A 21,113-nucleotide genomic window follows, 5' to 3' on the forward strand; every position below is an offset into this window, starting at 1 on the left:
AACTATGAAGAAAGAAGAGAAAAAAAATAAATGAAAAATATATATGAAAAAGAAGCAATTATTTGTGTCTGGGTGTTGCTGTGAGAGAGGGAGCTCTCTCTAGCTGTTGTTGGTGTAATGGGGGAAGTTGGGGAGGTCATTTCATGGAAAAGAGAGAGAGAGTGAGTGAGTGAGTGAGTGAGGAAAAACAGTGGAATAGGGGGGAGGCTAGGGTTATCATAGTTTTTCTTTTTCTCTCTTTCTCATATTTTTTCAGGAAAATAATGGAATATGATTTAGCAGGATTTGAAAGGCTCCATTATTATTATTATTATTATTTTATCAATCTATCTCCTTTTCAACTGCCATAAGTCATATTGAGTCATTGACATAGATGGGAAGTTCTCATGTACTCCACCACTACTCATTGCTTCCCAAGACTATATTGCTCTCTCTCTCTCTAATTAATTAATTATCTATAAAGCTTCAAATGTAATTAATTATAATTAAATAGAGATTAATGAAACATGTGTTCTGAAGCAATTAGTTCTTCTTAATCATTCTTACTTAAATTGATGAAGAAATCATATTAAATTTTTAGTGACAAGAGGAGACATGTTACTGAACATAACTATATTCCCCCTTTGGCTGATACACACACACAGATATACACACACACATATATTATATAAAAAAAAACTCTGTTAATATATATCTCCAATGCGTTTCATAAGTTTGAAGGAAAATATATTTCTGTTTTTTTTTTTTTTTTAAAATTATCGGGATAAGATTACACGTATTTAAAGAATGGAGGCTTCCACATCTCATTCTACTAGTTCAAGGAAACTAGACATGAGCCATTACTTGGAGTAGCAAAGATAATTAAGGGTTTTAGTATATCTTTTAAGGGCATTATTCTTTTTTTTGGTTATAGTAGAAGGGGATGGGGCAGACTCGAAATCGAGATATTTATGAGATACCACACACATTTGTATTATTGACTTACTCGTGGTTCTCATTTTAAAGGCATTATTGATATTGTGTAAGTTTGATTATAAATATATAATAATTAATTTCACTTTTAAAAACATTAATCTAAATTATTGAAAATATTGGGAATAAATGTTATTTTTCTCACCTGTCCAATTAAATCCCCATCTTCCATATATATATATATGTATATATATATACAATTAATTTTTTATTTCAAATATTTAAAGTGGGTACTACATGAACTTATTGACTATTAATCATGTTTATAGTACTTTCTACAGAGGTTTAGAGTTAATTCAGGCTATGAGACAGCCTAATTACTAGGCCAATGTATATATGTGTGTGTGTGTATATATATATACACTTTTTTCCCCACACAATCCCTAGATTATTGGTTTCGAGTTACCCCTTACACAAATGAACCTTTTTTGTTTTTCTACATATCCCTATTTCCCTTGATGGGAAGGAATTCTTCTTCCAGGAAATCAAACATATTGTATATATTCCGTGTTACTCTTGTTGACCTTAATAGCCTATGCATCATTGATCAGCGATCGTGGAAAACACACTGCTCCAGAGCCTCAACAGGATCAGCAAGTGATTGCACCGGTTGATATCTCTCTCCATATATATAATTTCAAATAAAGTTAATAGCAAGAGAGAACAAGAAGAAGAAGAAGAAGAAGAAGAAAAGGAGGGAGAGATCAAATTAATTAATAATGGAAGCAGAAAGGCTAGGAGGAGGTGTTGTTCCAAGTAGTTTACAGGTCTCATTCTCTACTAGTACTAGTAATAGTACTACTCCACAAGGGAATATTCATGAACTGGGTTTTGTCCAATTCGAAGAAAACCAGGTCTTAAGTTTCATGTCCCCTTCCCAACACATATCTTCTCATCATCATCACCAGATCACTACTCCTCCTATAACCACCACTGCTTCCACCGGTTTTACGGCCGGCCAAGGCAATAACCAGGTAATTTAATTCCCATTAATTAGTTACTACTGCTGTCATGTTAATTAATTGTGTATGCTTTTGCAGTTTTCATTGATTGATATGTTGATGGAAATAATTTGATTTAGGTGGGAACATTGGATCCGAAGACTACTGTTAACGACGATGGAAATGCCAATAATGGCAGCAACGATTCTTGGTACGTACAGAGAAATTATCATTTTCCCCATCACATGCCCTAGAAAATATTCCATGAAGAATCTAATTAGGAGATCTATATACATATGTGGAAGAGACTGCAGCTAGCTAGCTAGCTTTAGATCAACTTCTATTTTCTTTTCTTTTCTCTCTCTCTCTCTCTTTCTTTTCCTTCATAGTGGCTGCAGTTAAATAGTACATGTATACATATATGATTTCAGCAAAGTCTTGATACCCATTGATGCCCAAATCTCTACACGAGTAATAATTCCATGAATGAAAAAATATATATATATGTCTCTGTATATATGTGTGTGTGTGTGTGTATATATACATATATATATGCTGATTGGGCCTTGTTTCATTTGCTGGGAATATTGTTGTCAGGTGGAGAAGCTCATCAGGATCCACAGATCAGAAAAATAGTAGTAATAAAATGAAGGTGAGGAGGAAACTGAGAGAACCAAGATTCTGCTTCCAAACAAGGAGTGATGTGGATGTGCTTGATGATGGTTATAAGTGGAGAAAATATGGCCAAAAACTCGTCAAGAACAGCCTCCATCCAAGGTATATCGACTCTTTCTCTCTACCTGGTTATGTATGTATATATCTAGCTAATATTCCTTCAATATTATTTGTTTTCTTACATAGTTTTCTTCATGTTTGTACAACATAGTTTTATTTAATCAATGATTTCATATATATAAAGCTTGGATTTCATTGATAATTAAGATAGAATGTGTGCATATTTAGGCATCTTCCTAAATCAAAATTTGTTGCTCAAGATTTAGTCTTAATTTGCGTTTAGCTTGCATATTATGCATGTATGAAGATATGCATCAAATATGAACATAATTCAAATTTGACAATATTTCCAACATCACTATCAAGGTGATCAGACTAATATATATATATTTTAAATTTACTATGAATACTTTGAATCCAGTTGTTCTGTTCTCTATGACCTTACAAAAAAAGAGTTCTTCTTTTGTAATTGGAATAATCTTCTTACTTCACAAGAAAATCCATTTACATCTTTCACCAAGTAATTCAAGAATTTTCTATGCAGAAGCTATATATATGAGAGTGATAGATATGTGTGTGTGTGTGTGTATTGTACAGAATATATGGCTAATGCTTCCTATACATCAAGACGTGAGTACTATATGAGATACTAGTCTATATATTATGGGAGTTATATATATGTGACTTTTCATGTGAATGCTTAATTTTGAGAGGATTAAAGATTATGATCGAGCGAAATATAAGATTAATGTAACATATTATTAGTCAGGTGTGATTTAATTAACAAACTTAATATGTATATCATCGGGAAAAAAAAAACTTCATATATATATATATATATATGACTAATAAAATCATTGTATATATATTTGAAACTCCTTCGTTTTTAGGCTAAACCTGATAGGAGAATTCATATGTTTGCCTTTACATACATATATATATATATATGTTTGTGTATAAAAGCTTTTGGTTTTCAGCTAATATATTTCTTCATACCAAGTAACAAGAGGAAACATGAATGTTTGCCTGATTTGCTAACGATTCTTTGTTTGAAATTTGTGTCAGAAGCTACTACCGGTGCACGCACAACAACTGTCGAGTGAAGAAACGAGTAGAACGGCTATCGGAGGATTGTCGAATGGTTATAACAACCTATGAAGGTAGACACAATCACTCTACCTGCGATGACTCCAACTCATCCGACCATGATAACAACCGCTTCTCCTCTTTTTAGATCTATCTATCTTCCCCAATTACACAACGAACACATTTGCCTTGTTCATTTGGTATATATATATATACACACGTGTGTGTGTAATGTATAAGATTGTGAAACTCCCTGGCGATGTTAGGGGAATTATAATTTATGACTACATTTGCTTTCTCTCACCACATACATACAAACATACATACATATATATATATATATATATATATATATATATATATATATATATATTGTTTCCAGAAATTCTCACTAAAAAAACAGTTTTTTTGCCTTCGTAAATTAATGAAACTAGTTGCATGCCCGCGCTTCGCGCGGCACATATTTTGATTGAAAAATAGAGATGTGTGGAAGTTTTTCGATACTTTGTTAACATGAAGAGCAGTAGAGCTTTAATTGTAGAAAATAGAGATGATTGTGAGATGAAGATAAAATATGTACAATACTTGTTTTTTAATTTGCTAAGAAAATTTTTTTCTAATAGGGTGTAAGAAATTTGATGCACAAAGAATAAGTATGCTAAGAGTTTATCAATTTTTATTTGCGTCTCTAGTATCTACAAAGTGTTATAGGTCACCAAAGACATGTTTATGAGACAATATTGTATGATTAGTACAACAATCTCTACAAAGTGACATTTAATATCTAGAAGTACAATGTAGCATAAGTAGTATTTTTGAAATGATATTTTTGGAATAAAATTCTTAATATTTTTAGAATAAGATTTTTGAATTTATATTTTTGAAATGTTATGTATGACTGGTAGATTTGTGTCTATAATCACTTTGACCTTCAACAACTCATTGAATTCTACCGTGATTTCCTGTCACCACTTACATGTTCCAATACCAAATGGGTTGAATTTACTTACACATTAGAACAATATAGCATGAGAAAAGCCTCTCATGTTGTGTATGTTGCAATCCAAACAGACTACTAAAACTGATCAAACTCTAAACATGCACAATACATCAATTAAATACTACAAAAACACACAAAATACATCAAAAACACACAAAATGATAAAAACACACAAAAATTCCCACAAAATGATGGTAATTAATGCCAAAAACACACAAAATGTTTTCAAACTAAATACTTCAAATGAATTTCATTAATTGAGTAATATCAAAAGACTCTCATAATTAGCAATACATGACCTTTGAGAAACCAAAACAACATCAAACCACTCCTATGAAACATTAAATTTCCATACAATTCAATATAATTTTAAAATTATTTGAATACTATTAACTGTATGAGTGGGGTTGTGGGTCTTAAAGTGTATGAATGTGGTTGTGGGTATTAAAGTTTTGTAATATATTTATGTGTGTGGTTGTGGGTCTTAAAATTTTCTTTTGTCTATGTAGGCTTTTTTGTAAAGACGTCCACGTGGTACCATGAATTAAGGAGAAGTCTTGTGGATCCTCAGTTATATATATATAGATTGATTCCATCGCTAATTTGGTTTGCGACGGAAAAAATCCATGTCTCAAAAATTTTGCCAACGACTACGTAGCTAAATTAGATTATGGTTTTTTTTTTCATTCTTCAATTCCCAAGTTTCTCACTCTCCTATCGATTTGTTTAATTATGTGAAAGATTTTTTTATGAATAATATCGATTTTATTACTAATTTTTTTAAAAATAATTATGAGAGAATTTTAACTTTTAACTTATTCGAAATTATAAAGAGTAACTGCACGCTAGGCCAAAAGCTTTTTATTTAATATTTCCATGATTCCTTTTCAACATTTGAAGCTAGGTAATCTTTTTTTTTTTTTGAAATATCATTCAGAAATTTGTTTCTCATTGGAATCAAATATTTGGCACACATATGCTTAATCTAATCGATTGCCAACTGAGTCATCACTCGTTGTTAAAGCTAGTTAATCTTGTGTTTAGGTAAAATATTTTGTTATAGAAGGAGAAAATTTCTTGCTCATCAAACAAATTCTGAAAATTGTTTATGATTTGGGCTGTTCACAACCAAACAAGAACATAAAAATCACTCAAAAGTTACAATATTAGTATAGTTTTTTCAGTTGAATCCAGTTCTAAAGAAAAAAAAAGAATTTCCACTTGAACTCAAAAATAAAATTTTTGTAGCAATAATCATGAAATTATATATAGATTATAAACTAATATTTACAATAAAAACAAAAACAATGCAATGAAGTGGGCTGAGTGAAGGGAATGAATTAGAATTGTGGGCCAACCTGAAGTGGACCGAACTGAAGTGGGCTTAATAACATTGTGGGCCAACCATAATTGGGCCTAATAAAAGATCCCATTACACGGGCTGGGCTAAGAGATATTTAAGAAAGGATATCACTATTCCTTATATAGGTATATATAAAAAATTAAAAATCACACTATTCAGTATTCAATGAATCAATATTCAGTTTCGTTTCTTCGGCGCGAAGCTTCGACTTCAAGATCATCATCAGATATGCAGGAATACACAATTTGTCGATTTAGTCCTTTTAGTCTCGTTTATTATATAATCAGTAGTCGTTCTTGGCATCTTGTAACGTAAGGATTTGTTTTCGCTGCCTCAGTTTCGTTGTTAGGGTTTGTGCAGAAGCCAGGGGTTAGGGAAGATCAGAACGAAGAAGCAGGCCTGTTCTGTGCTGTCATGGAGCGAAAATCCATTCGCCATCGCCTTGATGAGTGCCAGAAAAACTTCGGAGACAGTGTAATGGAGATCAGAACGAAGAATCCGGACTGGGCTGTCATGGGCCGAGAATCCCTTCGCGATCACCTTGATGAGTGCCAGAAAAACTTCAGAGAGAGTGTAATTGAGCAGACGGTTGACCATCTGCGCACAAACCCCTCCGATCCAGACATCATTAAGTACCAGCCCTTATACAAAATCGTCCATGAAACCCTACAACGCCAAAACAGTGCCGTCGGAGAGACCACGATTTCCTCTCCTCCTCCCACAAACCCTACCGATTACTCCGACAGCAATCCCCGGACCTTCTACAGACAAGTCCAGCAAATCCGACAGCAGCTAAACAGAACCGGAAACACCACAATGCCGTCTCCTCTGCCCACAAAGCCCTCCGATCATTCCAACATCAGTCCGCAACAAAACAGTATCGGAAATGCCACAATGTCGTCTCCTTTACCCACAAACACCTATGATTACTCCATCTTCAATCCCCAGGTACGACATCCGAACAGCATCGGAAACACCACAATTCCGTCTCTTCTGCCCACAAACCCCTCCGATCACTCCCGCATCTTGCCTCAGCTACAACAGCAAATCGATATGGCAAAGACCACAATGCCGTCTCCTCTACCTACAAACCCCTTCGGTTACTCCCACCTAAGGCCCCACTTACAACAGCAAGACACCATCGGAAAGATCACAAATCCCACTCCACCACCTGCAAATCCATCCGAGTACTCCCAGATCAAGCCCCAGCAACAACAGATAAGCAGCATTGGAAAGACCGCAATGGCCTCTCCTGTGCCCACAAACCCCTCCCACATCAAGCCCCAGCTACCACAGCAAAACAGCATTGGAAACATCACAATACCTTATCCCTGCCACAACGAAAAGGAACAGCTTCATCTTCATGACAAGAAAAGAAAATTTTATGATTTTGACAATGCAGCTTTAAGAAATAAGCAAACAAGTAATCTGGGTGGTTCTTCTACTCCAACATTATCATCCTCCAAATCAAAGGCATCCACAGCAACTTTAGGAGAGAATATCGTGGGAGAAGGAACTCCAAAATTGAGGGAAAAGGCGAATAACATTGGATTGGATGTGATGACAGGGGACAATAAGGGGAACAGAGCTAATTTGGTCCTTAATAAGGAATTGGTTTCAAATGGTAGTAATTGTGGTTCAGTGGTGAAGAAGAACAAATGTCCAATGTTTAGGGATTTGGCGGGTATGGCTGAAGTGATTAAGGAGTTGAATACAGAGGTGCTGTTGCCGTTGAAATATTCGCGATTGGCACGGTGGATGGGAGTGCCACCCGCATCTGGGATTTTGCTTCATGGCCCACCTGGATGTGGGAAGACTAAGTTGGCTCAAGCCATTGCAAATGAGACTGGTCTTGCATTTCACATGATTTCAGCTGCTGATTTGGTATCTTGTGTGATAGGTACCTTTTCCTTTGTTTTCATTTTTGAATTGCATAAACGGCGTCACAGTCCCATATTGTTGTTTAATTTACGAGGATATGAATTTTAAGTTTTAGAAAAATGTTTACATTGAAAATCTTAGCAACCTGGGTATCATGGTTTCTACGATCAAGATAAGATCAAATTAGTTCCATTTATCCTCTTTGGGGAAAACAAGAAGCCAAATGCCATCCCTAGCTATTTAATGATTTATGTGATCATTTTTGGGAAGAGTAGACATTGTCCTTCATTTTCCAGTTGCAAAAATCATTGTGTCATTCTGATCAAAGTTTCTAATATTACAGATTGAAAGAGTATGATAGAACATGCCAGAGGGGCTGCCACCAATTTAAAAATCAAGGAGTAATGAAGTTCTTTGTGTATGAGTTAGAGTAATGAAATATTTATGTCTTACTAACCATAACTCGGTTTCCTCTCCATTTACAGCTCTCTTTTTTCGTATTAAAATTAAGTTAAAAATGACCAAAGCGATCAAGTCAACAATTCCTCTCCAAGCTGATGAAAACCTTGTGCAAGCCCAAGCTTTTATTTCCATCTCTAGTTATCTAGCTGCCTCTTAAGATGATATGATTTTTAAATCCTAAACCACATCCTCCTTCCCCATCCACATGTATGATAGGAATCATTATCATCTTGCCTCCCTTACATGGAAAGCATCTGTTGACGTAGATTTTTTCCCTTTTCCTAGAGGTTATTCTATTCATATTTCAAACTGGCAATGTGGCTTCTGGAATGAAGTTGCTTAGTTTATTAGGTCTCAGATATTTGAACACCACTTATGTTCTTATGATTAAAATATTTGGTTTGGCCTCTAACGAGCAGCAGCTTATCAAATAACAACTTCACTATACAACGGATCTACTTTGCAGTATATTTCTATGTGTATCTGTTGGCTACTTTGGAAGAAGCGGAACTGCCAGAATCTTTCAAGTCAAAGAAACTTTTTTTGATTACTTGAAGGATAGTTGGCTTAGGATTGTACTAGTTTCAAGTAACAATTCTCATAGTAATTTTTGTGATGGAATTATCTTAACTATACTAATGTTTGTTTGGTTTGCACCCCATTGGTGCTCCTTAATAGTGTCCCTTTTTATTCAAAAAAGACAACACAGAAAACTTAATATGTAAAGGGGAAAGAAAAATATTTGCCTTAATGGTTACAGTAGGCATATCGAACTCTGATTAAACCTTTGTGACATTTTTGTACTTATTGATCATCTTTATACACCTTTAGGACTTGAGGTTTGCGAGTAATACTAGTATTTTGTTGACTCAAATATGAATTGTTAATTTCAGTAATTTCCTCGTGCATATGCTTATTGTTTCTTACTTACTTGCATTTGGCTTACATAACCTCTGATTGCCTGATGAAGCTTATTATTGAGTAAAATATGACTTATTTTTGTAATTTATTTACCATATAATAAATATTTTAGGTGGCTCTGAAAAAAATATACGAGAACTTTTCGCAAAAGCTTATAGGACTGCACCTTCCATTGTATTCATTGATGAGATTGATGCCATTGCCTCAAAGAGAGAAAATCTGCAGAGGGAAGTGGAGAAACGCATGGTGACACAATTGTTGACTTGCATGGATGAATCGCACAAAATAGAACAAACAGCTGCCAGTTATTCAAGTATAGAGAGCTCTTCTCATAGACCTGGATATGTTCTTGTAATTGGAGCTACCAATATGCCTGATGCTATAGACTCTGCACTAAGGAGACCTGGGCGGTTTGATCTCGAAATCAATTTGGGTGCTCCAGATGAGAATGCAAGGTTTGAGATTCTCTCAGTGATTACTAAAAATCTTAGGCTTGAGGGTTCTATTGATCTTGCAAAAATAGCTAGGACAACACCAGGTTTTGTTGGAGCTGACTTGGAAGCTCTGGTTAAAAAAGCTGGCCGTCTTGCGATGGGGCGAATCTTTGACCAGAGGAAAGCTGAGCTATCTAAAGAATGTATAGATGAGGAGTATATTGAAGGGCAGTTAAGTCATCTTGAAGATACGGACAAGTGTGTCATCACTAAGGCTGATTTTGAGGTAATCTGAACAGTGTAAACACATTCATCAATTTGGTCATGCTTCTTTTTTTGGAGTTGATGCTTTCTTTAATTAGATTCAAATTATATGTAGTGATTACAAATTTAGGATGATTGAAATTGGCACATTTTTGGTCTGGGAACTGGAACTTTTAAGTTCAGTTTTGGTTGGTGTTGGGCCTGTTGGCTTTGTTGCTAACTTAATAACCATGGTGTGTGCTGTTGACTTGCGACTGTTCAGCATTTGTAATTGTGGATATCTAAACATACAGGTAGCTTAAATGCATGAGGTTGATGCTTTTGTAATGATTTATCGCCTGTTGTCTTAGAAGTGTACTGTTTTCTTTGGACATAAGATTGGGGATTTTTTTTTTAATATTCAACCTTTTCTATATATATGGAGATCATATCTATAGAATGTCTCGTGTTAGCATGACAGACACATTGTATTGCATGTGATTTTCTGCAGGAAGCAATTTCGATGATACCCTCATTGAGGAGAGAAGGGTTCTCTGCAATTCCTGGTGTAAAATGGGAAGATATTGGCGGGCTTGATTCTTTAAGGGAAGAGTTTGAGCTAAACATTGTTAAGCGCATAAAATATCCTGAAGTTTACTCGGTAATACTATTGCAGATCTAGTCTGATAAAATTTGTAATGTATCTGTTCATTTATTTGAAGTGAAATTCTTATGTATGCCTTGGTGTATGAAAATAATTGAAATAAAGAGACTAAAAGAGGGGAAGGAAAGACCACCAAGAAACTGTTAGTTTAAATTTTACCTAGAGGAAGCTTGAAAAGTTTGATAATTGAAAGTCTACTATCTGTACACGCTGCTCAAAACAACTTAAAATGGAGGTTCAATATGTTTGTTTGATCAAACATTCTGGAATGATTTGAGTTTAGGCTGGACAGATCAACTATCCGAGCCGAGTTATCAACATTTGTTAAAATGCCTCTAACATCAGATAGTCTTCTTTTAGGGCATATTGTCAAATAATGGCAAGAGATCGCCCCAGCTGTTGATAAGTCTTGTCAGTTGTCACTTGTCATCCAGTAGGTTTGTAGGGAAAGCAAACAAATATTTTGCTTTATTACAATTCAGGGGTATGGCTATGATGCTGTTTGCTTACCATGATGGTTGACTTATTTTTTGTAACTTTTTCTTATCTTCAAATTCAATTACAAGTAACTGAAATTTATGAATTGGTTTAGATAAATGTCATATTTACTGAAATCTAGACTCCAGAGACGCACTGATTTAACTTGTGATCCATTTGCTTAAAATGTGATCAAACGGCGTGAAAGTCAAATGGCAAACTCATTCGGAGGTTAAATCATCAGTTTTTAGCATACCCGGTCTCGACCTCATGGTTGTGCCAGAAGCAAACCCCTTCTCAAGTGAGCTTCTTATGCAACCGTGCATTGTAATATGTATTTTCACAAATGGATGCTTCCAAGCATATTTTAGCTGTTATTTTTTATGTAAAATCAAATTTAGTTCCTCAATTCTGATGTGGGTACAAAAATTTGTCAATGTGATGCTTTTTAGTTAAGCTTCGTGAAGCTAGTTTATGGGAATAATGCAACAGAATCACCTATGGAAACCCCTCCAGCCTAACAGTGAAGGAAAAACAAATTGACATTTGTAGTATGGTTTTACCATTTTAACACAACCAATGTACTTAGTTTGGGGTATCAATTTAAATATATAATTTCTGCAGCATAAATGTTCATTTTGATGTCGTTACTGATAACTTTAAATTATGGAATGTGTTTTTGGCATCTGCATATATTGTTACTATACCTGAGCATAATTTTTTGGAGAGTCTGCCTTAGAAGTTGGCTTTATCTGGCTTGACCTTATTCTATATAAGTCCATTTCGTTTGCACTAAACACCTTAAATTCTTTTGTCTCCCACTCATCAAAGTTTTCCGAGACTTATGAAAATGTAGTGGTTGCTATCGATTTTGTCTTGTGATTGACTTTGTGACTAAATTATATGTGTTTTCAGAGATTTGGAGCTGATTTACAGACAGGTTTTTTGCTTTATGGACCACCAGGGTGTGGTAAAACATTAATTGCAAAGGCTGTTGCTAATGATGCAGGAGCTAGTTTTATTCACATCAAGGTTATTTATCCAACATACCATTTCTTTCAGCTTCAGTGCGTCTAGTTTTGTGCACCTTAACTTTATGCAACATACCATTTACTTTCATGAACTTACTAGGGTCCAGAACTGCTGCATAAATATGTTGGAGAAAGTGAGCGGAGCGTTAGGACATTATTCAGCCGTGCAAGGGCGTGTTCACCATGCATACTTTTCTTTGATGAGGTTTGTGATTCCCTGTCTTGATGATTTACAAACTGCGGTATTATGTTTATCTGAATTGACATAACGTGGATTCATGTAGTCCAATCTTGTCATGATCATTTCTTCTAATTTGAAGGGGCCAACTATGTGAAATTGTTACTGTTATAGTGTTATGTTAACACACTCATCATGAATAAAACATCAGCTTTATCAACTAAAAATACATCAATACAGCATGATCAATTTAAAAAGAGCTGAGGAAACTTCTCAGTTTAAGCTATACAGTTGGCCATAGTCTTATCTTCTCATGGTCCAAGAAATCCTATATCCACTAACTAGATTCAGTGGATGCTTTATGATATCAAATAGTTGTTTTGTTTGGCGAAGATTTCTTGTTAAATCTTTTGTGAGGGTATTGGTTTGGTTGATGGGACGGTCTATGTATGGTGAAAACAAAAGTCTTATTCTTGGATTTGGAGCTTGTGTGATGATTGCAAGTGTTATGGGACTTTGACTAGTGAATTTGGCTTCATTTCTATTTTCTGATTCTCTGTGCTGTAAATGAAAACATGGAGAAAGATGGCCAGTGATCACATACACCAAAGAGTAAGGTGATTGAGAACTCATTAGTATGAGCCCAGAATAACTGAAAATAGATATATGTGGACAATACAATATAGAGTACAAGAGAGAGAGAGAGTTTAACAGATGAGAGAAAAAGGGCGTTTGTATTCATTTACTTGGTCAAAAACCTATTCTGACGCTTACTTATATTCCCCGTACATACACTAGGAAAGGAAAAATATCTCTCCAACATATGGTACCACCTGCTTCTGTTGCTAATACAATTATATACCTTTAGCATCAAAATACAGAAAAATTCAAAGAGAATGGCTTTTTCTTTTTCTTTGATTAACATAGAATTGTATGGAGCACTTTGAAAGAATGATGAATTGTGTCCTCATTCTCTTCCTTGTTTATTCCTCTTTTGAATTACTGATGATTGCTTGACCAACATAAGAGTTATATTCATTATTCCATAGTTTCTACTTTCTTTGCCATCTGACTTACATGTCTCATGTACCTGTATTTTCTTCTGCCTCCATACTTTCTTGGTGTCAAAAGGCATTAGTATATTTTGAACGGGCTCTGCATTTAACTACAATGCTGTGAATTGGATTTATTGCAATCAAAAATATTGAATGACTTAAAAATCTTGTAACCATTGCGATTCAAAAAACTAGCTTTTGACCATTGACTTGCAGTCTACATGAAGAGATGCAACTATGTTCAAGGATGGATCTAGAAAATGGATTTTGGGGGGGGGGGGTGGGCTTGGTCAAAAAAAAATTTTGGGCTATTTACTGAAAAGTGACCGGGAACAAACAAACATCAATATAGTTATTAAATTAAGTAAGTATATATATATAGAAAATGGATTTTAGGTGGGGTGGCCTTGGTCAAAATTATTTTTTGGGCTATTTATTGAAAAGTGACCGGGAACAAACAAACATCAATAGTTATTAAATTAAGTGTATATATATACATCTATATGGTCATTAAATTACACATCACAAGTTAAAACATAAAATATTTAAGATAACAAAAAAAAATCATTTAAATTGTGTTAGGCAAAATTTCAGATTTCCTGAACAACTTTGCCATGAGATTGATCAAGTTTTGAGATTTTTTCAGTGGGGTGGGGTGCCAGGAGAGAGAAATAAAATTGCTTCGGTTTCTTGGGATAAAATCTGTCGGGCTAAGGAGGAAAGAGGTGTGGGTTTTCGTTGCTTCTCATCTTTTAATGAGGCACTTCTAGCAAAACAATGTTGGCAAATTTTGAAGCAACCTAATTCCCTTGTGGCATGTGTGATGAAGCTAAAGTATTTTCATAATACCTCTTTGTTAACAGCTTCTTATAAGGCAAATGCTTCTTATGTGTGGATAAGCATTATGTCAAAAACAATCATTTATGAAAACGTATAGTTTATTGCATTATAAATATAATATATATATATATAATAAGGTTTTTTTTATAAAGTTCAAGCCCACCCTGACTATACTATAGATCTGCCCCTGAGACTATGTTATTGTTAGGTGATAGTTTTTGTCCATTTTAAGAGTTTAATTGAGACTAATCTTTTTGTGGTTTTATGCTAATTTTTTCCCTGTGAGATCTTCATAATTATATCCTGTAATGTTTTAATTTTCTCTTTTGTTTGTAGGTGGACGCTTTGACAAAGAAGCGTACTGGAACAGAATGGGGAGCAGTTAATGAGCGTCTCCTAAACCAGGTCAACCAATTTGAAATTACATTTTAAGAAATATTTTCTTATGCTCTGCTTATCAGCAACATATCTGCCATTGCAGATGAACCTAATTCCCGGCTCATTTTTGCAGTTACTTATAGAGTTGGACGGTGCTGATCAACGGCAAAGTGTTTTTGTCATTGGTGCCACTAATAGGTAGAATGCAAATGCTCCCCTTTTTTCCACACAAATCTTTTTTTGTTCTTTATTTGATTGGGCAATCTGTTGCTATGATGTATAGCACCTTCTTGCCACTCTTTCTTCCATCTCCCTTTAAACCCTTCTTCTTGTCTTTGTTTGCCTGCAGGCCTGAGGTGATGGACCAAGCTGTCTTACGGCCTGGTAGATTTGGCAAACTTCTATATGTCCCCCTTCCCAGTCCCACTGAGCGTGGGTTGATCTTAAAAGCTGTAGCCAAGAAGAAACCTGTAGATGTTACTGTGGACTTGGGTTCCATTGCCCAAATGGAGGCTTGTAAAAATTTTAGTGGAGCTGATCTTACTGCACTGGTTTGTCTTTTCCATCACCGTGCATTTTATTTTTTATAAATGTTTGAATCTCATTGGTATTGCCGTATTGGTACTCTTGTGTGTTGCCTAACCCTTTTATATAAAATGTCACCTTATTTTTATGCTGGTAGTGTAGTTTTTTGACTTCATGTTCCTACAAAATTAATGCTAGATGCATGAAGCTGCAACTGCTGCTTTAAAAGAAAAATTGAACAGCATATCAATTGAGAGCTGTTCAGACACTAATTCATGGACAATCAAGACAACCCATTTTGAGCAGGCACTAGCTAAAATCTCTCCATCTGTGTCAGAAGAGGTAGTTTCTACTGTACTTATATCTAGACTCCATATCAATTTAATCCTTTTGTATTCCATCTCTATTTAATCTTGTCTTGTATGCAGCAAATAAAACACTACAAGGATCTGAAGAATACCTTCAAAGTAGCATAAGAAGAAATGCCAAAACCAACTTTGATCTGTCAAGGCTCTACAGAAAATAGCACCAACTACTGACGCACTACCGTAGGATTTGCAAGAGATGAACAACATTTCTTATGCTGAGATTGTGATTCAATCAACAAAGAAGAGATACAGAATACAAGAGAAGTCTGGATGGGTTCCCCATTAAGGGGAAAAAAAGAGCTAGTTTTTTTGATAGGTTCGTCAAGTAGTCTTGTTTTTCTAGTATTTTTAGGGGAACAGACCTTATAATAGTGAGATTACTAAAGATACAACATATATGCATATAACCTCAGTACTACATTGATGACAGATTGTTAAACCATTTTTGGCTGATTCTTTCTGCAAAGATTTTACTTTGGCGGTGTGAGGAAATCATCTTTAGGTTAAACTTGGGATGAAGATTTGTGCTGGTTGGGGAGGGTTCTCATAGAAATTTACATATTTTTCTATGGTAACCTTCCCCAACTACCACGAACCCTCCTCCCAAACTTAGCCTTAGTGTGTTGCAGGGGAACTCTAGGTAGGATGCATAGGATGGTATTATCCTTCCACTGAATGGTTATGCTGTGTGAGGTCAAACACAACTGATAATATGCTCCTGTCTCTATTGCAGGGCTTTAGTTTTTTATTGCTTTGTTCAATAGGTATCCTATAGATTGTGTCTCCAATAAGTTTTGTCAGTTCCTTCAACATTTGAAGTTGGTTGACCTGAACCTAGTGATCATATGGTAAGTAGACCCTTGAAAGTTGGTTTGCCAGCATAAAATTCCCAATGTGTTGGAAGCCTTTAGCTCCACATAAACCTGTGGAGTAACATTTTGATATTTTGATAAATTAAAGGGTGTTGTTGTATGAAGTGAATAATTTTCCAATTGAAAAAAATGATCCTTATTTAATTCATTCATTCCTAAATGATTGTGTTTCTTTTAAGTTTGAGAAGGTATATCTATTACCTTTAATAAACACGGAAACACTAAGATGTTTTAGTGCTTCCACATCAGCTTCTATATTCCATATATGGTTCCCCTTTCTCTTTTTTGGTCAAGAGTTTCATTCCGAGTTAGGATTGATCTCTTCTCTAAGATCTCCATTTGGCACTTTCGATTTCTTTTTCTGCAGTCATTTAAATTCATATGGAGTTTCCTAATTTGGGTTGCCTTGGAGCTTTGGATTTAAAGTTGTTTTTTTGTGAGTTAATTTTATTCTATTGTGAGTTTTTTTTCCTAATTTCCTTTCTCAGGGTTGCTTCGGAGCTTTGGGGATTTGCAGTGCTTTTGTTCCGTCTCTCTTTCCCGACTCTTTTTCATGCTCTTTCTCCATCGTTCACTCCTGTTCACAGAGGGAGTTCACTGGGTTACTTTGATGGCGGAACAGTGACAATGTTGGTTTGTATTCGAAGAGAGTATTCTCATTGGCCGTTGGGTAAGTTATCAATGATATGCGTTCATCAGAATGGTAAGATTTGGCTTAGGATTATTTGTTTTCTTTCGTCTATGTTTTTTATGAGTTAACTTTATTCTGTTGTGAGTTTTTTATTTTTCAAATTTGGGTTGCTTTGGAGCTTTGGATTTTAGTTTCTCTTTTGTGAGTTAATTTTATTATGTTGCGAGTTTTTTTTTCCTAATTTCTTTCTCACGGTTGCTTTGGAGCTTCAGATTTTAAGTTTTGGGCTACAGCTTACAGGTATTTTCTTTTCATTCTCCTCTCTCATTGTGTAGTTTGTGTTGGATTCACTGTGCCTTCTCATGCCATGCTTCTATTTTCGGACAGTTGGACAAGAGTAGTCATAACCTCCAGAACTGCTTCTCTATTTAGGTTTTTTTGTTTTTCACTTCAAAGGCCTCAACCTGAAGGGCTCTTTCATGCTTAAATGACTGCTTGGTTGTAAGAGTAAAGATCAGGTTTGTATTTCTAAGGTGACTGACTTTCTCTTTTGCAGGAAGGAAATAATTGGATGGATTCCCATGTGCCGGCCTTTTTCAGGATTTGATCCATCATATTTTTTACCCGATAATTGAAAGCAAAAAAATCTTGAAATTTATATTGGAGCTAGCTTTCCACAGTTTCCAAATAAGATAGAGTATTAAGCACATGCCTTCACATATAGACACATTTTTATCATCGTTTTCATTTGTTCTTAATTGAGATTTGATCTTCAACTGAACATTGCAGGAACTTGGGGATGGAAAAGTTCTCCTTCGGTTAGCTCATTTGTATGAGGTTAGAATTCCTCTTTTGTCTACACGAAGCTTTAGCCCTCTTCAACTGATACTGAGTTTCTCTCGAGTGCTTCACTAAAACTAATTTGGGAAAAAAACATGAAGTCCATATCCAGATCTTTTGAGTTTTAGAAAGATTAAGAAATTGTATCATGTTTCCTTTTACTATCATTTCATTTGAAGCCAGTTCTTACGTTTGGGTTATTGCTTTGCACCCATTGTCTTCCAGGCCACATTTTATGTTATGTTCCTCTTGAGACATGATTTGTATTTCCATCTACAATCTATGTTCTGCTGAAAGGAGTTTTTGTGTGCAAAAACTGCCTAATATTCTCAGTGATTGACCCCAAGTAGTCCTCTAGATTGATAGCTTGCAGATAGAACTGACAATTGGTATTGCTAGAAATCCATCAGTAATTAGAGATTGTAATCACCAAGAACTCCCACGGTAGCCAAGCCATCTTAGGCATTGGGAGACTGAGAATCTGAGGAGGAAAGCCAAAGAGCTCACAAGGCACTACCCTCTAATGAAACTCAATGATAATTGAGAGAGGATTTTTATCTATACCTGAGAGCAAAGGAAATGTGACTCATCATAATGATCACTGAAAATGTTCGGAGTTCACTGGGTTACTTTGATGGCTGAACAGTGAGAAGGTTGGTTTGTATTCAAAGAGTGTATAGTCTTTGGCCGCTGGGTAAGTCATCAATGGTATGCATTCATCGTAATGGAAAGATTGGGTTTAGGAGAATTTTTTTAAAAAATTTGGATTACTTTGGAGCTTTGGATTTTAGGCTGTTTTTGTCAATATAACCGTCTGCTTACTGGTAAACAAAATATTGAATTATGTTGGAAAAAAGGAAATAATTTGTTATTTCTTACTTTTGAATTGCAGCTTGCTGGTCCGTGACTACTGAATCAAGACCTCTTGGGAGTTCCAGGTCAGTTTTGATTTATAAAAATTGGTAGGAAAGTGCTAAACGCATCGCTTTGAGCTGGATTTTCTTGGAATTCGTATTTACAATTTCTTGGTTGTTGGAATGTATTATTTTCGTATGGATTACGTATTGGGATTTTGATTTTCTCGCAAGATAAGTTAATTCTCTTTCTATAATTTATATTCCAATTCTTATATTCATTCATTCTCAATTATTGGATATTAATATTCGAGTTCTTATTTTCGTAGAGAATTTCACAGCGCATATGGAAGATTCGATTCTTTGTTTGGGACTGTTAATAAGGACCACTTTCATAAATATGATTTGCAAAAACTGCGAAGCTTGAAAATTCATACCATATTCAAGACGTTAGTTACTTTGGAGGCTTGCGACGAATGTCCTACCGACTAGAGAAAGGTTAGTTGCTTAGCTAAACTTGAAAAATGAATATGTGATGTGCCCTTTGATTCAATGAAAATTGGATCACCAAAACATTCGCTTATTGCGAAGTATGATTGTAGACTTTGTTTCCATCGTTGCAAGTAGTATGTGGATTCTGTAAAGTTACAACTGACACTTTTATTTGATGGTTGGAAGTCATTCTTGATCTTTTTGGAATACAACTAGCAGTTATATTGGACTTAATTTTTTATTTTAGAAACTAAGTTGTAGTTAATTATTATTTAGAGGCATACCTTACTGTAATGAGCATTGTTGATCTGCATATTGATAATGGATTCTACACAATAATTTTCACCTTGTGCGTGCGAGTTGAGACGTTGTTTTCTACTATTTAAAACCTGCTAACCAAACTAGGTCAAAATAATTATTTTTTTTAAAATTTCCTTCGAAAAAGATGATATTCATTTGGGTCGTTGTCTTACCAGTTGGTTTTGGAGAAGATTGGTTGAGGGTTGCTTCTTTTTTCAAGAATCTTTCTTTTCTTTTCTTTTTTGATAAGCATCTTTTTGAATATGGTATGAATTTTTCAAGAATCTTTCTTTTCTTTTTTATCTCCATATGCTTTCAATATATATCGTATGAGTTTTGAGTCATCTGTGAATATGACGAGGGTAAACACTAACTTGGAGAGAGTCCCTTTTCATCAGAATCAGATCAAGCTTTTCTTTTCATTTTTTTTAAATTGTATGAGAGATCTTGAGTGCGCAAATTACAGAAATTAGTGTTCCCCATGATTTCCGAATTGTTTAAGAGAGCTGTTGAGATTCTTGATTCTGTTCACACTTTCAAATCTAGGCTTCCAAATAAATGTCCTGCAGAAAGGAAAAAAAAAACTTTTAGGGCTTGTTTGGATTGATGTTTTAGAGAGTTAGTTGAGGAGGGTGAAGTAACTATAGACACTAATATAATTAGATCTGCTCTTCATAGGTAAATTTGGGATTTGCGATCCCATGTAAGATCGGTTCAGGATCATGGGATCCTTTTCTATCAGATAGGAAGGGATATTGCACAAAACATACTTCTAAGTAATTGTACCATGGATCTTATATCTATCTATATGAAGAAGAAATCATGTAACTGTAACGAAGGGGATTCCTATTTGAGCAAATGGTACTTCAAACGAGTATGAAGAACTAACGATACTTCTTTATCTTTTGAATTGTTCTGTCGATCCACCTTGCTTGGATTATAAGAGGGAGAGTTAAGTGGGGGAATTTTCCCCCTCACTTAACTCTTCAACTCTACATTTGTAACCCTTCAATTTGGAGGGGTTTGTGAGGTGAGAGAATTTTGTTTATAATTTTCAAAATCATGCATAATTTTTTTTCATTCATTTCAAACTTAACTCTAACTCTACCTCTTATCCAAGTAAGAGTGAGTCAAGGTAATCCCCTCACTTAACTCTCCCTCCATTAACTCTATTATGCTCTTTATTTTAAAATCCAAGCGATGCCTTAGCTTTTAGTCCTCCAAACACAAGGGAAGTCCGTCGTCAAAATTCATAGAACAAATACATGTGACGTATACATGTAGTGTTTAATATAAGAGAGTCACCACATATGAAATAGTAAGGAACTCTTGGGAGTCTTGAATCCACATCTAACGGCTGTAAACCATGACAAATAGGGCTAGTTTAGTAGAGCATTTATAAAGTAGCATATATGTTAGTAGAAATTGTGATAGTAGAAATGCTGGACAATTTTAGTAGCAGATATGTTGCTCGAATGCTGGTTTGGTGTTTGGTTGAATTTTTACTGTTAACATTTGTATTGTGTAACATATTCAATAAATTACGTACAGGGGTAGCATACATTTTAGT

At 35.0% G+C, this 21,113-nt stretch overlaps 2 protein-coding genes across 7 annotated transcripts; both read left to right on the forward strand.

Annotated features, from left to right (window-relative positions):
- The first annotated feature begins 1,369 nt into the window (after nt 1–1,369).
- On the forward strand, nt 1,370–4,028 carry LOC119983091 (probable WRKY transcription factor 12). Its single transcript, XM_038826756.1, has 4 exons — nt 1,370–1,946; nt 2,054–2,124; nt 2,511–2,690; nt 3,714–4,028. The coding sequence occupies exons 1-4, from the start codon at nt 1,692–1,694 to the stop codon at nt 3,880–3,882; spliced, it is 675 nt and encodes a 224-aa protein (XP_038682684.1). The 5' UTR covers nt 1,370–1,691; the 3' UTR covers nt 3,883–4,028.
- A 2,223-nt stretch (nt 4,029–6,251) lies between these two features.
- On the forward strand, nt 6,252–19,450 carry LOC119982397 (cell division control protein 48 homolog C-like). Of its 6 annotated transcripts, none has more exons than XM_038825743.1 (14): nt 6,252–7,997; nt 9,474–10,081; nt 10,550–10,699; nt 12,095–12,211; nt 12,311–12,415; nt 14,620–14,688; nt 14,795–14,859; nt 15,011–15,212; nt 15,385–15,528; nt 15,615–15,870; nt 16,915–17,754; nt 17,847–17,894; nt 18,790–18,835; nt 19,081–19,450. In XM_038825743.1, the coding sequence occupies exons 1-10, from the start codon at nt 6,512–6,514 to the stop codon at nt 15,660–15,662; spliced, it is 2,994 nt and encodes a 997-aa protein (XP_038681671.1). In that variant the 5' UTR covers nt 6,252–6,511; the 3' UTR covers nt 15,663–15,870; nt 16,915–17,754; nt 17,847–17,894; nt 18,790–18,835; nt 19,081–19,450. The 6 variants fall into 6 exon arrangements, with proteins under 6 accessions (XP_038681671.1, XP_038681672.1, XP_038681669.1 ...); XM_038825744.1 differs by having other exon boundaries at nt 19,093–19,450; XM_038825741.1 differs by having other exon boundaries at nt 16,915–17,894.
- The last annotated feature ends 1,663 nt before the right edge of the window (nt 19,451–21,113 follow it).

This window comes from Tripterygium wilfordii, chromosome 17, assembly GCF_013401445.1.
Source record: "Tripterygium wilfordii isolate XIE 37 chromosome 17, ASM1340144v1, whole genome shotgun sequence".
NCBI classification, from domain to species: domain Eukaryota; kingdom Viridiplantae; phylum Streptophyta; class Magnoliopsida; order Celastrales; family Celastraceae; genus Tripterygium; species Tripterygium wilfordii.

What these genes read in the sequence shown, in the direction of transcription:
- LOC119983091 (XM_038826756.1), top strand. Translation starts at nt 1,692, where the DNA reads ATGGAAGCAGAAAGGCTAGGAGGAGGTGTTGTTCCAAGTAGTTTACAG. An exon ending in CCGGCCAAGGCAATAACCAG is followed by an intron (nt 1,947 to 2,053) that starts GTAATTTAATTC and finishes AATTTGATTTAG; the next exon opens with GTGGGAACATTGGATCCGAA. An exon ending in AATGGCAGCAACGATTCTTG is followed by an intron (nt 2,125 to 2,510) that starts GTACGTACAGAG and finishes TATTGTTGTCAG; the next exon opens with GTGGAGAAGCTCATCAGGAT.
- LOC119982397 (XM_038825739.1), top strand. Translation starts at nt 6,512, where the DNA reads ATGGAGCGAAAATCCATTCGCCATCGCCTTGATGAGTGCCAGAAAAAC. An exon ending in CTAGTTTTATTCACATCAAG is followed by an intron (nt 12,212 to 12,310) that starts GTTATTTATCCA and finishes TGAACTTACTAG; the next exon opens with GGTCCAGAACTGCTGCATAA. An exon ending in ATGAGCGTCTCCTAAACCAG is followed by an intron (nt 14,689 to 14,794) that starts GTCAACCAATTT and finishes TCATTTTTGCAG; the next exon opens with TTACTTATAGAGTTGGACGG.